Source organism: Zea mays, chromosome 9, assembly GCF_902167145.1.
Source record: "Zea mays cultivar B73 chromosome 9, Zm-B73-REFERENCE-NAM-5.0, whole genome shotgun sequence".
Taxonomy (NCBI): domain Eukaryota; kingdom Viridiplantae; phylum Streptophyta; class Magnoliopsida; order Poales; family Poaceae; genus Zea; species Zea mays.
The window spans coordinates 151,494,796-151,514,124 of NC_050104.1; the positions used below are offsets into that span (position 1 = coordinate 151,494,796).

The 19,329-nt window shown below is 49.4% G+C and overlaps 1 protein-coding gene across 1 annotated transcript; it reads left to right on the forward strand.

Annotated features, from left to right (window-relative positions):
* Positions 1-1,959: 1,959 nt before the first annotated feature.
* Positions 1,960-15,794, forward strand: LOC103639406 (probable E3 ubiquitin-protein ligase ARI2). Its single transcript, XM_008662159.3, has 7 exons — positions 1,960-2,458; positions 2,567-2,599; positions 2,718-2,994; positions 3,651-4,131; positions 14,304-14,852; positions 14,946-15,121; positions 15,247-15,794. Exons 1-7 carry the CDS (start codon positions 2,288-2,290, stop codon positions 15,414-15,416), a joined length of 1,857 nt encoding a protein of 618 aa, XP_008660381.1. The 5' UTR covers positions 1,960-2,287; the 3' UTR covers positions 15,417-15,794.
* The last annotated feature ends 3,535 nt before the right edge of the window (positions 15,795-19,329 follow it).

Here is a 19,329-nt window from a genome sequence, read left to right on the forward strand (position 1 = left end):
GCCAAACCTCGGACTCTTGTAACAGAGCCCACTCCCACCTTAGCTTGTAAAAGGATGGAAGAGGCTCACGCTCGACGACCATTTCTGCTACTTGGACACTAGGACACTCATATGTACTTGCACACCAGAGACTTGGGAGCTCGTTCCCTCTATCGCCCCATTTGTAATCCGCTGCTACAAACCCATGTATAGTAACATGAGCAGCACAACATAATGGTACATTCATCTCGAACCAATATAGACCTCTGTGTTCTCTTTGCACAACATCCGTTCGTAGATGTGCAAAAGCACGATAATCACTAATCAGTGGTACGAAACACCAACATGCCTTTTAAAGCTCACTCTCTAAATCATCATTTGGAGAGCCATTTACATAAAAGTATAGACACTCATTCTTGTTTTTATCTTTGGTTAGCAAAAAAGTAAATACATAAACTGAATTATATTTAGATAAACTAATAAAGAAGTTGTTGGAATAGCATGGACATATATGGGTCTGTTTGGTTCAACTGTAGATTCTTGAATATCTGATTCTATATGTGAGGTAATGATTGTGGGAAAACTAAAATTTGTTTGGTTGAAACAAGTGTTAATTATATATTCTATAAGAGCATTAGGGCTGGAAAATAAGCTCGAGGCGGAGCGGCTCGCGAGCCTCGAGCGAGTCAAGCCGGCTCGTTCTGGCTCGCGGGCTGTGCCAAATTACTTAATATATAGAATAATGATGGATATTGACTAATTTTATAGATAGTAAGTTTGTTTCTTAGCGTTTCATCATAGATATATGACAATTAATAATTTAGATTACTTATAATGATGAATGATATCTATATATTTCATATTTACACACTAATAATTCACTATATAATGCAATTATATATATCAGGGTGTGGCTCGCGAGCCGCCTTTGAGCCGAGCCGAGCCTGTCTCCTCAGCCCGTAAATGAACGAGCCGAGCCGAACCGAGCTCGGTCAGCCACCGAGCTGCACCGAGCTGAGGCTCGGTTTATTTCCAGCCCTAAAGAGCATGACAGTTTATAACACGGATGGCAGGAATTTGAAAAATCTGGTATAGGAGGTGATTATAAATTGAACCGGAGGAAAATATAGATATTTCTAAAATCTATTCAGTTGTTGTACCTGTTTAGTTGGATTCTAGATTTTTGACCGTGAATCAACTAAACCAAACTCATAGAGTCTTCTGAAGTTGTCGTTACACCGTGAGACTTGAGAAGTCATATATATATTGTTATACTCCCTCCATACTAAATTATAATTTATTTTAGTCTAAATATATATTTATTAACCTATGAATGTAGTTTGTATATATATATATTTATTATTATTCAAACGAATGTTGACGGAAAAAGAAGACGGGAAAGAAATATATTTTGAAATGAAGGGAGTATATTTTTTATATAAAAGTTTGGTCACACTTAATATGATTTGATTGAGCACTATGTTGTAATCGTTGATGAATGGATTATAAAAATACTAAACAATATTCTCTCCGTTCTAATTTATAATTTATTTATTTTTTTACAAAATTTGTTTGACTCATCTTATTTAACTTTTTTTGAGAAAGTGAAAATTTCAAATATTATATTTAAAGTATACTATATACTAAATAACACCATATTAAAAGTTTATAATAATTAAAACTTTTTAAATAAAATAAGCTAAACTTAAAGTAAAAAAGCCAGATGAACTATAAACGGTAGCGGAGGGAGTAAATGAAATGATATCCCATAGGTCGTAGCCTATATAGATGAAGGTTTTATTAGATTCACCTTCCTTCATAATCTCTGTAGTATTTGATTTTACAGATTAATTTTTAGTATCTCTATTTTATTTTAATATCTAAATCGTAAAATAAAAAGTAAAATAAAATTTTACTTTTTATATTAACAATTTAAAAATTTAAATAGAATAAAATGAAGAGACTAAAATTTAGTGTGCTGTCTTAAGAACCAAACACCCACTCGCTTCGTCACAGTACGCCGCAAAGACATCAGCCCAGCCTTCCCCAATTCCGGCCACACCCGCTACGCCTGTGGTGCCGCCTGCCGCCTCCCCTTCCTCTTCGCTTCCCGTGCAAGCTTCACCGCCGCCATCTCGTCCTCTCGTTGCGATGCTTCCCTTTCCGCGCCGCGGTTCCTCTATCCCCGCCTTCCCTGCCCGCTCCGGCTCTTGCACCTGACCAAGTCCGCCAATCTGTTCCCCTTTTCCGTACGAGGGTACTATCGCCGGCCATTTCGATTCGGGGTTGATCGGATCAGCGTAGGCTGATGGGTCGCGATGCTGAGAAGACCTCTCCGCCGGTGCCATCGTCGGAATTGGAACAGGAAGAAGACGACGACTGCTACCTAAGCGATCAGGAGGACGATGCCCTAGAAGAGTCCGTTCTCCATGTCCTCGAGGACGAGCACCTCGAGGACTGCCATTGGTCCGCCTCATGCGTGCGTGTCTTGTCCTGATTTTGTCCTCCGCATCTGTCTGCGTCGTTAGGCCACTCTCGGTTGCTTTCTTTTCTTGACACATTCCTTCTTTGCTTGTGTTTGTTGCAGGTGATCACCAAGGAATCCCTCTTGGCAGCGCAGGTGACTGCGGAGGCTCCCCCATCTGGTTTCCACACTACGTTATTCCTGATACTGATGCTTAGTTTCATTTTTTTTCTCTCAATTCCATTTGGTGGTTCGGGCGTCTTTGGGTTTGTAGAAGGAGGATCTTAGGAAGGTGATGGAGCTGCTAGGGTTGAGGGAGCACCATGCCCGGACGCTCCTCATCCACTACCGCTGGGACGTGGAGAGGATTTTTGAGCTTCTCGATCAGAAGGGAAGGGATAGCCTCTTCTCGGAGGCTGGTATTCCTCTTCAGTACACCAATAATGCTGGTCCAACCTCCTCAGCGGAGGTGACCTGCAATGTTTGTTATGATGATGTGCCACCCTCGTGTGCCTTGGAGATGGACTGCGGCCACAGCTACTGCAGTGATTGTGAGTAATATCCAATTAGGTTGGCTCAGATGATTCCGCATTTTCATCTTTCATGTTCTAGTTTATAGATTCTGGTAGAGAAATGGTGTGTAATGCATTATTCGTAACAAAGAAATATGGAAGAGTGACACCTCTTAACCATTATTCTGTCTAACAGTTGGGCTCTTGCCTATTAGGACTTGCAAGATCTGTTTGGTATTCAGAAGCTGCTTTGTTTGCTAACAGCTTTCAATGCTCACATAGTATCAATAAAATAGTTCAATATTGTTTCTTTAGCTCTGTACTGTATCATTTTGGGCCTTTGGGGCATTTGTAGCTGTATGTCATGCATGAAACTAGCCTTGTGAATTAGGAGCTATTGAGAGCTGTTGCATGTATAATTCTAACATATTCCTGCTTCAAATCATTTCCTGTGTCGATTCATACACACTGACCATATACTTTATTTGAAATATTATTCTAGAGTAGGCTTTTTAATTCTATCATTGTATTTTTATGTTTACATGAAAGATATTATTTTTTAACCTACCCCTTACCACCAGTCTACCACCACAAACATGGAGAACAAAACAGAGAATAGCCTTTCTATGAATGAGCTTTTGCTGCACCTAGTTTCTTCCTGGATAGCCACTTAAACTTTTCTGTCCCTCACCTAGGTTGGACTGAATATTTCATTGTGAAAATTAATGAGGGTCAGAGCCGGCGTGTCAGATGCATGGCTCCAAAGTGCAATGCTATTTGTGATGAAGCAATAATTCGGAAACTAGTCATTGCGAGACACCCAGATATTGCAGAACGTTTTGAAAGATTTTTGCTGGAATCATATATTGAGGATAATGATACAGTTAAGTGGTGCCCAAGCACACCACATTGTGGAAATGCTATACGCGTCAAAGGTGATATTTATTGTGAAGTGGAATGCACATGTGGATGCCAGTTTTGTTTTAATTGCTCCTTACAAACACACTCACCATGTTCCTGCATGATGTGGGAGCTCTGGATTAAGAAATGCCATGATGAATCAGAAACAGTGAATTGGATAACTGTAAATACTAAGCCCTGTCCCAAGTGTCACAAACCTGTGGAGAAGAATGGTGGCTGCAACCTGGTTGCATGTATATGTGGACAAGCATTCTGGTAAGATATATGCTTCTTCATCTTTACTTCTTCCATTCCTAATTCCTGTAGTTGATTAGACCCAATCTTAACATTCTTTGTTTGATGAAGTTTTCCACTTGATTGTTCTTTTGGCCTTGACCATACAACAATATATTCTTGATCCCCTAGTTTTTCTCCTTTATATCATCATTATAATTTAGACTAGCTGTTCTATACTTCTACATAGCGTGGTCGCAATTTCATATATCTAGTTAGAGGATGTTTCATTCAAATAATCTGGTAGACCTCCTTGTATCAAAATCTGGAAGGCAATTCATGCACGGGTTATAAGGTTGTTGTTTATCGAATATTCAGACTTAGACATATTGAGTTAACTATTACCAAGCGCACATGTTATGATGTCAGTCTTTATATCTAAACCACAAGCATATAATGTAGGATTGATAAGTGAATTGCCTGTGAGATGTTCTTGTGTCAATATCGGTCATATATATAATATATTTCAGTACCTTAGTCTTAGCATTGACTGATCTTTTTTCGCAAGAATAAGATATTTGTAATTTGCAAATCTATTTTCTCTTGATTAGAGACAACCATTTAAATTTACCACATAAAATTAGTTGCTAGTGGTGTGAATGATTCTAGTATTTTACTTTTAGTATATTGCACAGCTTGGCAGAAGCATATGGGTAGCTGGTCTTAATGGTGTATGCTTAATTTCTCCTGATTAGGATAAGCATGCAACACAACAACAACAACAACAACAACAAAGCCTTTTTGTCCCAAGCACGTTGGGGTAGGCTAGAGATGAAACCCATATGAAAACCTCAGAGCTCAACCCCCAAAGAAAAGAAAAGGGAGACAAAGGCAAAGGAGAACCGAAAAACGACGAAACGGGGAAACACATAAAAAGAAATAAAACCCACAAGAACCAGCAAGATCTAAAGGGGCACAAGAAAAGGTCAAACAATTAAGGAGGAAAAGCGAAACTACAGATCAGGGTTCTGGCACGTGAATTGCACACTTCCACCCCTTCCTATCCACGTCGAGCTCTTTATCAATATTCCACTCCTTCAGGTCCCTTTTCACAGCCTCTGTCCACGTCAAGGTTGGTCGACCTCTACCTCTCTTCACATTCTCGGGACGCCTAATTATTCCGATATGCACTGGTGCCTCTTCAGGTCTTCGTTGGATATGTCCAAACCATCTCAAACGATGTTGCATAAGCTTCTCCTCAATTGGCGCCACTCCTACTCTCTCTCGTATATCATCATTCCGGACTCGATCTCTCCTTGTGTGGCCACATATCCAGCGCAACATACGCATCTCTGCCACACTTAGTTGTTGGACATGTCATCTTTTAGTGGGCCAACATTCTGCTCCATACAACATAGCCGGCCGAATTGCTGTCCTGTAGAATTTGCCTTTTAGTTTGTGTGGCACCCGGGGGTCGCATAAGACACCCGCAGCTTGCCGCCACTTCAACCATCCAGCTTTAATTCTATGACTGACATCCTCATCGATGTCTCCCTCCTTCTGAAGCATTGATCCTGTTAGAATAGGAACCCATACCCTAATCAGGGGTTGGGAGTGATATTAAATAGAGAGAGTAACTGGGCCAAGGCCCATTACACAGGGGTATAACGGTCATTGCACGGGGAATAACACAAACCCTAGACGGGTAGTCTAACACCCCCCCGCAGTCACAACTCTATCCTGTACAGATGTTGAGACTGGATCGGAAGTCTAAAAAGACACTCGACGGTAACCCCTTGGTGAAGATGTCGGCGAACTGAAGCGTGGTGGGGACGCTGAGAACGCGGACGTCACCGGCAGCGATACGCTCGCGGACGAAGTGCAGGTCGATCTCCACATGCTTCGTGCGCTGATGCTGCACGGGGTTGGTGGAGAGGTAGACCGCGCTGACGTTGTCGCAGTAGACGAGGGTGGCGCGCTGGAGGGGACTGTGGAGCTCGTGGAGGAGCTGGCGCAGCCAGGAGGCCTCGGCCACGCCGTTGGCCACGGCACGGTACTCGGCCTCAGCGCTGGAGCGAGAGACGACGGGCTGCCTCTTGGCGGCCCAAGAGACGAGGTTGGCGCCCAGGAAGACGGCGTAGCCGGAGGTGGACCGGCGCGTGTCGGGACAGCCAGCCCAGTCAGCGTCGGTGTAGACCACGAGCTCCGACGTCGGGGATGGGCGGAGTAGGAGGCTGTAGTCGAGGGAGCCGCGGAGGTAGCGTAGAATCCGCTTGAGCGCAGTGAGATGGGGCTCCCGCGGAGTGTGCATATGCAGGCACACCTGTTGGACGGCGTAAGCGATGTCGGGCCTGGAGAACGTGAGGTACTGGAGCGCGCCGATGAGGCTCCGGTAGGACGTCGCGTCGGCGACCGGAGGCCCGTCGTCCTCAGAGAGCTTCGCCTGAGTGTCGACAGGCGTGGAGCAGGGCTTGCAGTCAGACATGCCAGCCCGCTCCAGAATGTCGATGGCGTACTGGCGCTGGTGGAGGAAGAGACCCTGGGGCCGACGTTCGGCGGTGATGCCGAGGAAGTGGTGGAGGGGCCCCAGGTCCTTCATCGCGAACTCCCGCTGAAGGGCGACGATCGTGCGGTGAAGGAGGTCGGCGGTGGATGCCGTGAGCACAATGTCGTCGACGTAGAGCAGGAGGTAGACGGTGTCGTCGCCGCGCCGGTAGATGAACAGGGACGTGTCCGACTTGGCCTCGACGAAGCCGACGGAGGCCAGGTAGGAGGCGAAGCGACTGTACCAAGCCCGTGGCGCCTGCTTGAGGCCGTACAGGGACCGGTTCAGCCGGCAAACCAGGTCCGGATGGTCAGTGTCGACGAAGCCGGTGGGCTGGCTGCAGTAGACAGTCTCCGTCAGAGTGCCGTGGAGGAAGGCATTCTTGACATCGAGCTGATGGATCGCCCAGTCGCGGGAGAGGGCGAGGGAGAGGACGGCGCGAACAGTGGCGAACTTGACGACAGGGCTGAAGGTCTCGTCGTAGTCCACTCCGGGGCGCTGGGTGAAGCCCCGAAGGACCCAACGGGCCTTGTAGCGGTCGAGGGAGCCGTCCGAGGTCAGCTTGTGGCGAAATAGCCACTTGCCGGTGACCACGTTGGTGCCTGGTGGACGCGGCACCAGGTCCCAGGTGTGGTTGGCCAAGATGGCCGCGTACTCCTCCTCCATAGCGCGACGCCAATGTGGGTCGGCGAGGGTAGTGCGAACGGAGGAGGGTACCGGGGAAGCGTCGGGTGGAGTGCTGGTCGTAGCGGCTGCCAGGATGAGCCGGTCAACGGGGCGGAGAACGCCAGCGGCGCGCCGAGTCACCATCGGGTGGACGTGCCCGGGGTCGCGGTGGATGGCGACCGGGTGGTATACGGACGACTCGGAGTGAGCCGCCGGAACGTCGGGAGCGGTTGGTGGGGCCGGCTCACGGCGGTGATAGACGACGGCGGGGTCGGCGAATCGGGCCGCGCTCGTCGACGGGCCCGAGTCGGGGGGCGCCGAGGTAGTGGCGTGGCCGCGGCGATGGTAGACGAGGGCGGGGTTGGCGAATCGAGCCGGAGTCGACGGGGCCGCGCGTGGCGCAGGCGGGGTCGGCGGGGCCGCGCGTGGCGCAGGCGGGGTCGACGGGGCCGCGCGTGGCGCAGGCGGGGTCGACGGGGCCGCGCGTGGCGCAGGCGGGGTCGACGGGGCCGCGCGTGTCGCGGAAGAGGTCGTGGGGGCCGCACGAGGAGTAGGTAACGGCGCAAGACGGGGAGCCGAAGGTGGGGGAGGAATTGGATCGGACTCGAGGAGGGAGTCAAGATCGGTGGGTGGGGTGGAGCCAGCAAGGGGAAACACATCTTCGTCAAAGATGACATGACGAGAGATGATGATGCGATGGGAGGTGAGGTCCAGACATCGGTATCCCTTGTGGTCAGGGGAGTAGCCAAGGAATAGACAGCGGGTGGAGCGAGGAGAAAGCTTATGTGGAGCGGTAGCGGAAGTGTTAGGGTAGCAGGCACAACCGAACACGCGAAGGTGGTCATAGGAAGGGGCTGTGCCGTATAGGGCGAAGTGGGGGGTAGGGTGGCGGACCGCCTTCGAGGGAAGACAGTTGAGGAGGTGGGTGGCAGTGTGCAGGGCCTCTGCCCAGTAGCTGGCAGGGAGAGACGCCTGGAAGAGGAGGCAGCGGAGCATATTAGTGGTGGTGCGGATCATGCGTTCGGCTCTGCCGTTCTGAGCAGAAGTGTAGGGGCACGAGAGACGCAACTGGACGCCATGAGTAAGGAAGAAGGAGCGAGAGGCGTGGTTATCAAACTCGCGGCCATTGTCACACTGCAGAGCACGGACCGGGCGACGAAATTGAGTGGATACCCAGGTGAAGAAGTGTGTGAGGGTGGTGAAGGTGTCCGACTTCAACCGAATCGGGAAGGTCCAGAGAAAATGGGAAAAATCATCCAAAATCACCAAATAATATTTATAGCCAGAAAGACTGAGTACAGGGGAGGTCCAAAGATCACAATGAACCAGGTCAAAAGCCTGCTCAGCCCGAGAAGAAGAGGTAGTAAATGGGAGACGAGTATGTCGGCCTAACTGACAAGCATGACAGAGACCCTCAAAATGTCCCCTACTACATGAAAGATCTAGACTGCTGGTAATCTTGGTCATGACGTCGGGTCCAGGATGGCCGAGACGTCGATGCCATGTGGTGGAGGAGGTGGTGGAGACCAGGGCAGGAGGAGACACGCCGGCGGTGGAGGGCTGGAGCGTGTAGAGAGGCCCCGAGCTGTCACAGCGGGTGAGAAGGGTCCTGGTGGCCAGATCCTTCACAGAAAAACCAGAGGGGTCAAACTCAATAGAACAGGAGTTGTCAGTGGTGAATCGACGAACAGAAAGAAGGTTGTGAGTGATGTGGGGAGCTACGAGAACATCGTTGAGGTAAAACGGCCCAGGGAGAACCGAGGCACCTACTGAGGTGACTGGCAGAGTGGAACCGTTTCCAACGACGATCGAGGATGGGTGAGAGGGGAGGGGGGGATGAGAGCGAGAGAGCGTGCCTGCCGTGGGAGTGGTGTGGTACGAGGCGCCGGAGTCGATCACCCAGTCGGAGGGGGGCGGGGTCATCGCCATGGTGCTGAATGCAGCAGCGAGGGAGGTGCTGTCCCAACCACCGGCCGGCGGGGACCAAGGCGGCGAGGTGTGGGTCCCCGGGGGTAGGAGCGCGGGCGGAGCCTGGGGCACGACGGGAACACCATAGGGAGGTGCGCCGTAGTGAGGAGTAGTCAGGAGGGCTGGCGTCGGAGGACGGGGGGTACTCGGTGCCTGGCCCGGCCACATGGCGATGGTCCCGGTCCAGGGGTTGTAGAATGACGGCCACGCGTGGCCGCCACCCCGGCCGGAGGGACCACCACGAGAGGAGCCGCCGCTCCCACGGCCGCCCTTGCGGGAGCGACGACCCCCGTCGGTCGTGGAAGTCGGACGAGGGGCCGTCGGGACGGCAGGAGGAGGGCGGGTGGGAGCCCCAGTCGAAGGAGGACGGGTGGCCTGGCCCCCTGAAGGCGGCTGACCACTGGTAGGAGCGCTGTAGAGGGCCGAGGCAGGAGTGGGTGCCTCATTCGCCATGGTGAGCTCCTCGAGGAGAAGCTCGGTCCGCACGGCGTGGAAGGTGGGGAAGGGCACGCTCCTCTTGATGAGAGCCTTCAGGTGGCCGTAGCGGGGGCTGAGGCCACGCAGGAGGTTCAGCACCAGGGTACGATCGGCAACTGGCTCGCCGAGATCGCGGAGAGAGTCAGCCAGGCCCTTCATCTGGCGGCAGTATTCTCCCACGGAGAGGTCCCCCTGAGAGAACAGGTGGAACTGGGCGTCGAGGTGGAGCGCCCGCGCATCCCGATTCCCGAGGAACTGGTCCTCGAGAGCGAGCCACGCCTGGCGAGCAGTGTCCGCCTGATCGCGGATGATGTCCTGCAGCTCAACGGTGATGGTGCCGTGGAGCCACGAGAGGACAACGCTGTCCATGAGGCACCAGGAGCGAGGCGGTGGAGCGTCGTGGTCGACGAGGACGTGATCGTCGAGGACGAACCGCCGCAGCGTGAGGAGGACCTGGCCTCGCCAGCGGGGGTAGTGGGAAGACGCCGGATCCAACACCACGGACACGAGGGCCCGGATGTTGTGAAGACTAGCGGCTTGAGCGTGGAGAGCAGCGATGAGGTCGGCGTCGAGGTCGGAGGCGGGGGGGGGGGGGGTCCGCTGGGGGCTCCGCATCGGCGAGAGTCGGACGGCCGAGGAGGCGCTGCGTGGTGGCCATCTGGGTGGTCAGAGCGGCGTCCAGGGCACGCTCACGCTCCAGGGCGAGGGAGGCAGCGTGCGCGCGCTCCCGCGAGGCCGTCACAGCGGCCTGGATCGTGGCGAGGGTGCCGACGAGCGGGGAGTCGGTGGAGGGCACGACTCGGTGACTCCAGGTTGGTGGAGCGAAGGCGGGAAAGCCCGGAGGGGAGCTGCGACGCAGGGGCAGCGGGGAGGCGGCGGGGATCGGCCCAAGGCCGGCGATGTAGGGGGGGCCCCCGTGGGTGAGCTCGCTGCTGGGTGCAGCAGGGGCGATGGGGGGGTGGGTGCCAGGGACGGTGATGTCCCCGACGTGGAATCCGGCCGAGGGGGCAGTAGGTGCGTCCATCGGGCGTGTACGCAGCAGGGGAACGGGCGTCGGGCGCGGGTGTCGCGGCACCTGGCGAGGTCGGCGGCGCAGTGCAGTGCGCGCGGTCGGTGGGCCGGCGTCCGGGCGCGGTGCGGACCAGGGCGCGAGGCGGCCTGGCGCAGAGGGGCGGCGGGGACGGCGCCTGGGCGGCGCGGCTCCTTGGCGCGAGTGTGTGGCCGGGGTCGCGACCAGCGGCGGCCGTCCAAGGCGCGCCTTGTCGAGGGGCAGAGAACGGCGCCGGCTCGGCAGCAGCCCCTGGCGGCGCGACGAACGGCGAGCGTGGGGACGGGCGGCGCGGTGGGAGGCCGGCGCCTGGGAGAGAGAGGAGTGGGAGAGGGGAGGCCGGCGACTGGGGGAAGGCCCGGCGCCTGGGAGACCGGCGGCGGCTGCAGGGGGAAGAGGCCCCCTGGCGGCTGCGCAGGAAACAGAGAGCTAACCTAGACTGAAGATACCATGTTAGAATAGGAACCCATACCCTAATCAGGGGTTGGGAGTGATATTAAATAGAGAGAGTAACTGGGCCAAGGCCCATTACACAGGGGTATAACGGTCATTGCACGGGGAATAACACAAACCCTAGACGGGTAGTCTAACAGATCCTATGTAACGAAAAGTGTCTTTCTTAGGTACCACTTGCCCATCAAGACTAACATCGCCATCCTCATACCCCATGGCACTGAAATCACACTTCATATACTCTGTTTTAGACCTACTAAGCCTAAAACTTTTTGCTTCCAGCGTCTGCCTCCACAATTCCAACTTTTGCGAAACACCACTCCTACTCTCCTCAATAAGTACCACATCATCGGCAAAAAGCATACACCACGGTATATCTCCTTGTATGTCCCTTGTGACCTCATCTATCACCAAAGCGAAAAGATAAGGGCTCAAAGCCGACCCTTGATGTAGTCCTATGTTAATTGGAAAGTCATCGGTGTCTCCATCACTTGTTCGGACACTTGCCACAACATTAGTGTACATATCTTTAATAAGATTAATGTACTTTGTTGATACTTTGTGTTTTTCCAAGACCCACCACATTACACTCCTAGGTACTTTGCCATAAGCCTTCTCCAAGTCTATGAAGACCATATGCAGGTCTTTCTTTTGTTCTCTGAATCTCTCCATAAGTTGTCTTAGTAAAAAAATGACCTCCATAGTTGATCTCCCAGGCATGAAACCAAACTGATTTTGGGTCACGCTCGTCATCTTCCGCAGGCGTTGTTCAATGACTCTCCCATAGCTTCATTGTATGGCTCATGAGCTTAATTCCACGGTAATTAGTACAACTTTGAACATCTCCTTTGTTCTTGAAGATTGGTACTAACGTACTCCGCCGCCACTCGTCGGGCATTCTGTTTGTCCGAAAGATGGTGTTGAAAAGCTTAGTCAGCCATACTATCGCTATGTCTCCAAGGCATCTCCATACCTCGATAGGGATACCATCAGGGCCCATCGCCTTTCCTACCTTCATCCTTTTTATCGCCTCCTTAACTTCATATTCTTGTATCCTTCGTACAAAACCCCTGTTGTTGTCATCGAATGGTTCGTCCAATTCTATTGTAGAACTCTCATTCCCTCCATTGAACAATTTGTTGAAGTACTCCTTCCATCTGTTCTTGATCTCTTCATTCTTCACTAATAGTTGGTTTGCTTCATCCTTGATGCATTTGACCTGGTTGATATTCCTTGTCTTCCTTTCACGAATCTTGGCCATCCTATAGATATCCTTTTCTCCCTGCTTTGTGTCCAACCGTTGATAAAGGTTGTCATAGGCTTGACCTCGGGCTCTACTAACCGCTCGCTTTGCAGACTTCTTCGCTATCCTGTACTTCTCTATGTTGTCTGCACACTTGTCATGATGTAAGCGTTTGTAGCAATCTTTCTTCTCCTTGATAGCCTTTTGGACATCTTCGTTCCACCACCAAGTGTCTTTAACTTCCCTTCTGTTTCCTTGACTCAACCCAAACTCTTCTGAAGCTATCTTTCGGATGCATGTCGCCATCTTCCTCCACATGATGTTTGCGTCTCCCTCTTCTGCCCAAGGGCCCTCCTCGATAACTCTCTCCTTGAAAGTTTGGGCCACATCCCCTTTAAGCTTCCACCACTTTGTTCTAGTGACCTTGTTATGCTTATTCCGTTGTAAACGAATCTTAAAACGGAAGTCAGCTACGACAAGCTTATGTTGGGTTACCACACACTCTCCAGGTATAACCTTGCAATCTAAGCAGGCATGCCTGTCCTCTTTTCTCAAGAGGACAAAATCAATCTGCACTACTGAAGGTCACCAGGTGGGATTTCCTCTTCCTAAAGAAAGTGTTTGCTATAAACATGTCATAGGCTAGGGCAAAGTTCAGGATTTCCTCTCCTTGATTCCTAGTCCCAAAGCCGAAGCCTCCATGCACACCCTCAAAACTGGTGCTAGATGTACCCACATGGCCATTGAGATCTCCTATGAAGAGCTTCTCGCCAACTGGCACACTACTAACCATGTCCTCCAGGCCTTCCCAGAACTCATTAAGGCCTACTTGAGGAGCATACGCGCTGATAACATTGAGAACCAAGTCCCCAATGACCAGTTTGACTAGGATGATTCTGTCTCCTAGCCTCTTAACATCTACCACCCCATCTTTAAGGCTCTTGTCAATCAAGACGCCTACTCCATTCTTGTTTGCTGCAGTCCCCGTGTACCACAACTTGAAGCCTGTACCTTCCACTTCCTTCGCCTTCTGTCCTTTCCACTGGGTCTCTTGAACGCATAAAATATTTACCCGTCTCCTCACCGCAACGCCGACTATTTCTCGTAACTTACCTGTTAAGGAACCTACGTTCCAACTACCTACACGGACCCTAGTTGGCTCGACTAGCTTCCTTACCCTTTGCACCCGCCGAGGAAGATGCAAAGACCCTTGCTCATTTTCCACTACACTCGAGCGCCGATGTAGCGCGCCACTAAGGATGCGACGACCCGATCCTTGCTCACTTATCACCGGCTCCAGATCAAGAGACGACGCGTCACTTAAGGGGTGACGGCTCGGCCCTTGCTCATTTAACACCATACCCGGGTTCCGATATGGCGCGTCGCTAAGTGGGTTATGTCCCAACGATTTTCTTTGTGGTTTCATCTCCATAAGATTTGGCTGGTTTTTACGTTGGTTTGCCGGACCTAACACAACCCTCCTCCTTTACCGGGCTTGGGACCGGCTATGTTGAAACGACTCAAGGAAGTCTTTCAATCAACATAGGCGGAGTTACGATAAGCATGCAACATGGCATCAAATTACTTAGGCAAATCCGTGGGGATTGAGGGGGGAAATGGACTAATTATCCCCCTCAAGTTACATTAAGTGTCAAAATTAGTGTCCCATTGTGTTGTCCTTGAAATTGTATGCTCTACTGATTGAGGTTGCCTTCTATCATTTTTTATGTTCTAGATTTCATCCTCTTTCCCTTTCATGATTATATTCAATGTTATGTTACTCATATTTTGTTATGTGATACTTTTGAATGTAGTTGGTTATGTGGTGGTGCTACGGGTAGAGATCACACGTGGTCAAGTATTAGTGGCCACAGTTGTGGCCGGTTCACTAATGATCAGACTAAGAAGACCGAACAAGCAAGGAGAGACCTCTATAGATATATGCACTACCACAACAGATACAAGGCTCACACCGACTCTCTTAAGCAGGAAGCAAAGCTTAAGAATGAGATCCAAGGGAAGATATCCATTTCAGAAAATAAGGAGTCAAAGATAAAAGATTATTCTTGGGTCATAAATGGGTTAAACAGGCTATTCAGATCAAGGCGTGTTCTATCCTATTCGTATCCGTTTGCATTCTACATGTTTGGTGATGAGATTTTCAAGGATGAGATGACTCCTCAGGAGAGAGAACTGAAGCAGAATTTGTTTGAGGATCAGCAACAACAATTAGAATTTAATGTTGAAAGATTGTCTGGTTTCCTTGAGAAAGATTTTCAACTTTTTACCGATGATGAGGTCATGGATACAATGAAGCATGTCATCAATCTTTCCAATGTGGTTGATAGGCTCTGCAAACAAATGTAAGAACACTTTTGATAGTTTTTTTTGTTTTTGTTTTTTTGCAGTTTGTAATTTCATATACAAATCATTACACTAAGTTTACTCTTTTGCAGGTATCAGTGCATTGAGAATGATTTGTTATATCCTCTACGCACACCTCACAATATCGCTCCATACAAATCTAAGGGCCTTGACAGGGCCTCAGAGCTCAATATTAGCTGGGATCCTGCTGAACAAAGTTCACAGTCAACAAAACATAGTCAGGAGGATGAACACAGGAACCAACCAGGTATGCATAATAATGAATATGATAATTTTATATTGCATTTCCTTTATCCAGCTTACTATCACAGGTGAAGAATTACATTTTATTTGTTTATAGTTGCTGATTTCATATGTCTATTTCTTGTGCAGCATCGATTAGTCTGGGGAAACGAACTCATGAGTTGCATGGCTCGAGTTCTGGTAATAGGGGGGATAATAGGGGGCACCGATCTAACAAGCGAGACCGGGTAGATGCCAATGGCGGTGGTGATGCACTTTTTGATCTCAATGTGCCAGCCGAATTGGTGGACAAGATCTGAAGCTTCATTATCTGATGGGTGATGGCACATCCCTTTGAACTGTACAGCTGACTTAAGCTTCCTCACCAACATAAAGGCAAAAAATACTGTTCTTCTTAGCCCCCTTGCCACCATAGAGTATACCTCCATGTCAAAAAAAATTTACCCTGGTGTTAGGATCCCAAGATATAGAGTAGCTTTTAAGTTCTATATGTCGCATTTCATGACGTGATTTGAAGCCAATGTTCATAATTCTGATAAAACTAGTTCTACTCCTCAAGCAAGATGGGGATATTTTGGAATGTAACTTGACCATGCATGTGTTGCGGATTCCAGATATAATGTATGCAGCATGGTGAAGGGAATTGTTTGTTGACAAGAGTGCTGGTGTTTTATTTCCTGGGAAAACTGCTACTGATTCGTCGTTACCATATGTGCACTTTATTTGTTCCAACTGCCAACCATCTTGCTCCAAAGACGGGGGCAGGTTTCTAGGCTAGCTTTTGTATTGGACCTATGAAAATCTCGGTTTTCTGGGCATGCATGCCAGGTTCTTACGAATAACTGTAGCAGTGGGAGGAGCTGCAAGATGTCAATCAGGTGCGTGTTGATAGTCGTCGTCGTCCGCCATCGTCGTTGCACAAGCTTGATACTATAGCCTATATTTAGGTCTATAGAAAAATAATATAGACAGAACGACCGGAGGAGGCAGCACATATTTGTCAAGTCAATCTTTAGACCGTGCGTTGAAACGTAGCATCAAGCCATAGTGCAGGTTTCTAGAAACCATGCAAAGAGCACAAGCATGTGGTGTTCCATGGAATTTGGGAGCACTTGTACGACGCACACACTTGGGAATCTTGTGCATGAAAGAACACTCTGTACTGTCCTCTTACAGGTAGGAAACATTTGTCCTTGGATTTGTTGTAAGTCTCTACCTACTGGCTTGCCGTGTACTAGCTTAGCTACTAGAAGAAAATTGCTCGAGCGCTGTATCCCTCTTGGTTTGGCTAAATAGGACGACGCCGCCAACTTGCAATGTGGTGGAGTACTCGGTTCTCTACTGCATGAGCTGGTAAAAGTTTAGCCTAAACCAGGTTAGGGCTTGTTCGGTTCTACCCCAATCCATATAGATTGAAAGGGATCGAGGGGGTTTCAACCCCTGGTAAGTCAAAATTCTCTCCAATCCGTATCAATCCCCTTCAATCCATATGGATTGAAAATAAGCGAACAAGCCCTTAGAGAACCGATGAGAAGAACCTTTCTGGATCTCGGCCTTGGGTCCATTCCATAATCAAATGGTCGAACTGGTTTCTAACGCGCATCGCCACCACATCTGCGGTTTGGCACAAGAGGGGTCCAACTGTCCAAGAGCACATGGAACCTCGAGCATGTCTGTCACTGGGGCACTTTTAGGGCCCCTTTGACAGGGCTCTGGCTTCTCCAAAAACGGCTTTAGCTCTGGCTCACGAGGTGAAACCACTTCTTTAGATGAGCCAAAGCTATTCTAAAAATCATTTGGCAAAACGGCTTATAGGTTGTTTTTCAGAAAGACCCTTGTATATGTATATCTCTCCTGTACGTGACTAGGGATTGAGGGGAGGACCAAAAAATAATAATTTGGACTGGTGGGAGGGCTATTGTGCAAAAATAACGTGAGCTGAAGCCGGGTGAGCCACTTTTTTTGGCTCATGCCCTCTAGTTCATTTTGGAAAAGCACTTCACTGGTGAAGCCATTTGAAAAAGAGGTGTTTGGCACAACTTTTGCATGAGCCAGAGCCGAAGCTGAAAAATAAGCCCTACCAAAGGGCCCTAATCCCGCCACTGGGATTTTATTATGCGGATAAAATAGGGTTACTAAGGTTCCTCTTGTCGTTGTAGGCCGTCATTGGCAGCATCATTTGGACCTTAGTGCTGGTCTCTAGCCATTGTAACGGAGCTCGCTTCGCTGGTGTCTAGCCATTGTAACCGAGATCACTTGACGCACACTACACGCACAAAAGAGATGACCCAAAACTCGCGATCATATTATGTGTTTTTTTATTTTGAGCAATAATTATTTGGCGCACACTACATGACACGAGATCATTTTCGGCAGATAGAAGCCGCCGAAAATAATCTTACTTTTGATGGCCACGTTAGCCGGCCAAAATAAACTCTTTTTTTAGTGGCCAGAGTTAAGGGTTGTTTGATTCATGGCTAAATATGTCACACTTAGACTAAGGTTAGCAGTCCGAATTAAATAATTAACGTTAGATATAAAAGTTAGATAAAATGTGGTAATTTAGGCAGTGAACTAAACATGACCTTTGTCAGTACCCTGGAACAGGGGTACTCCTTACGAAGACGCGGTACCCACATAGTTATCTCTAGTCGCGTGGTAAACAGCACCCGACCCCACCACGTGGACGGCTCCGGGGCCGTCACGTGGCCAGAGAAGACAATATACTTCAAGGTATCAACAGTGGGTCCGGACCCTCATAGGAAAGTGTCGGACCCCTGTATATACAGACCGGACCTCCGAGTAAGGTCCAGAACCTCCACAGGGCGTGAACCAGACCCCTAGGATGGGTTTCGGACCCCTCTGTGTGGGGTCCGGGCCACTCACAACAGGGTCCCGGGATTCTGGGACAAAGAATACCCATGCCTTAATCAAGGCCAGGCGGGGGTCTGGAGGCGACACGTGTCCGGACCATACCGTGTACGCTTCTGCTTCCCGCTCCGGCGGAGCCCCGATGCTGCCACGTGGCACGGTGCACGTGACGTAAGCTGTAGCATCCCAAAAATTCAAATCTTGAAATTTTCTCAAACTCGCTCTAAATTTAAAATGAATTTCAAATTTCATTTCAAAATGTTTGTTTGCGAGTTGATATCAACAAATAAAATTATAGTGGTCTATATTCTCTCTAAAATCTCCTCAAAATATCCTACAAATATTTCCCCAGTGATCACCCTCAAACTCTTTCAGAAATATTGCCCAAATATTCCACCGATATATGTCCAAGTATTTTCTTCCTGAGAAATACCTTCAGAATCATTTTTCAAGTCCCTACAAATATCCATAACTTTTCTCATGCTCATACGTATACGTATGCCTCCGGTGCCATACGGTGAGCTCTACAAGCTAATTACACTCATATAATACAAATTCATGCTAATCTCCCACTAATCCTCTCATACTCCCACTAATCCCATCATCCCTCCCCCTAATCCCCCCACCATGGCTATAAATAGAGGGGCAAGGGCCTCCTCTCATCCCACCCCAAGCCATTTCATGGCAACTCCCTCCCCCCCCCCCACACGCCCACTCCCACTCCACTTCCCACACAAGCACACGCTAGCACAAGGATCGTTCGGTCGTTCTTTGATCATTCGTCCACCTGTTCTTAGTTTGTTCGTTCGTTCGTCCGATCGTTCGATCGTTCGTCCGATAGTTCATGGTTCGTTCGTCCGATCGTTCGATTATTCATCCGTCCAAATAATCTTTTTCCTGTCGTTATGCTGCCGAAATTCCGATCGTTCGTTCGTTCGATCATTCGATCATTCATCGTTCGTTCATAGTTCCTATTCATCGTTCATCGTTCGTTCATCGTCACTATTCATCGTTCATCGTTACGATTCATCGATCATCTGATTACCCCAAATTTTAACTACTCATCCGTCATGCTGTCCAGTCCACCTAAGACCAGCCAGACCCATATTCCAGTCATACAAACTCCGGTGACTGTGATTTTCCTTCCAGTAGGGAACTTCCTATCTGGTCACCCATCCCAGATTTCTCCAAGTTGAGCACGCTTAACTTTGGGATTCTTTCAAGCCAGACTTCCAAAAAGAAAGGCGAACCATGTTTGTATGGATACGTCTTCAATCCTATAAAACCTGGCCCAAGATACCACAGCCCACTCGGACCAGAATACCACAGCATTCCAGCTAT

Excerpts from the sequence above, each read along its gene's own strand:
- LOC103639406 (XM_008662159.3), top strand. The coding sequence starts at position 2,288 with ATGGGTCGCGATGCTGAGAAGACCTCTCCGCCGGTGCCATCGTCGGAA. Across the intron at positions 4,132-14,303 it reads ATATGTGGACAAGCATTCTG|TTGGTTATGTGGTGGTGCTA; the intron begins GTAAGATATATG and ends TTTTGAATGTAG. Across the intron at positions 15,122-15,246 it reads TGAACACAGGAACCAACCAG|CATCGATTAGTCTGGGGAAA; the intron begins GTATGCATAATA and ends TTTCTTGTGCAG.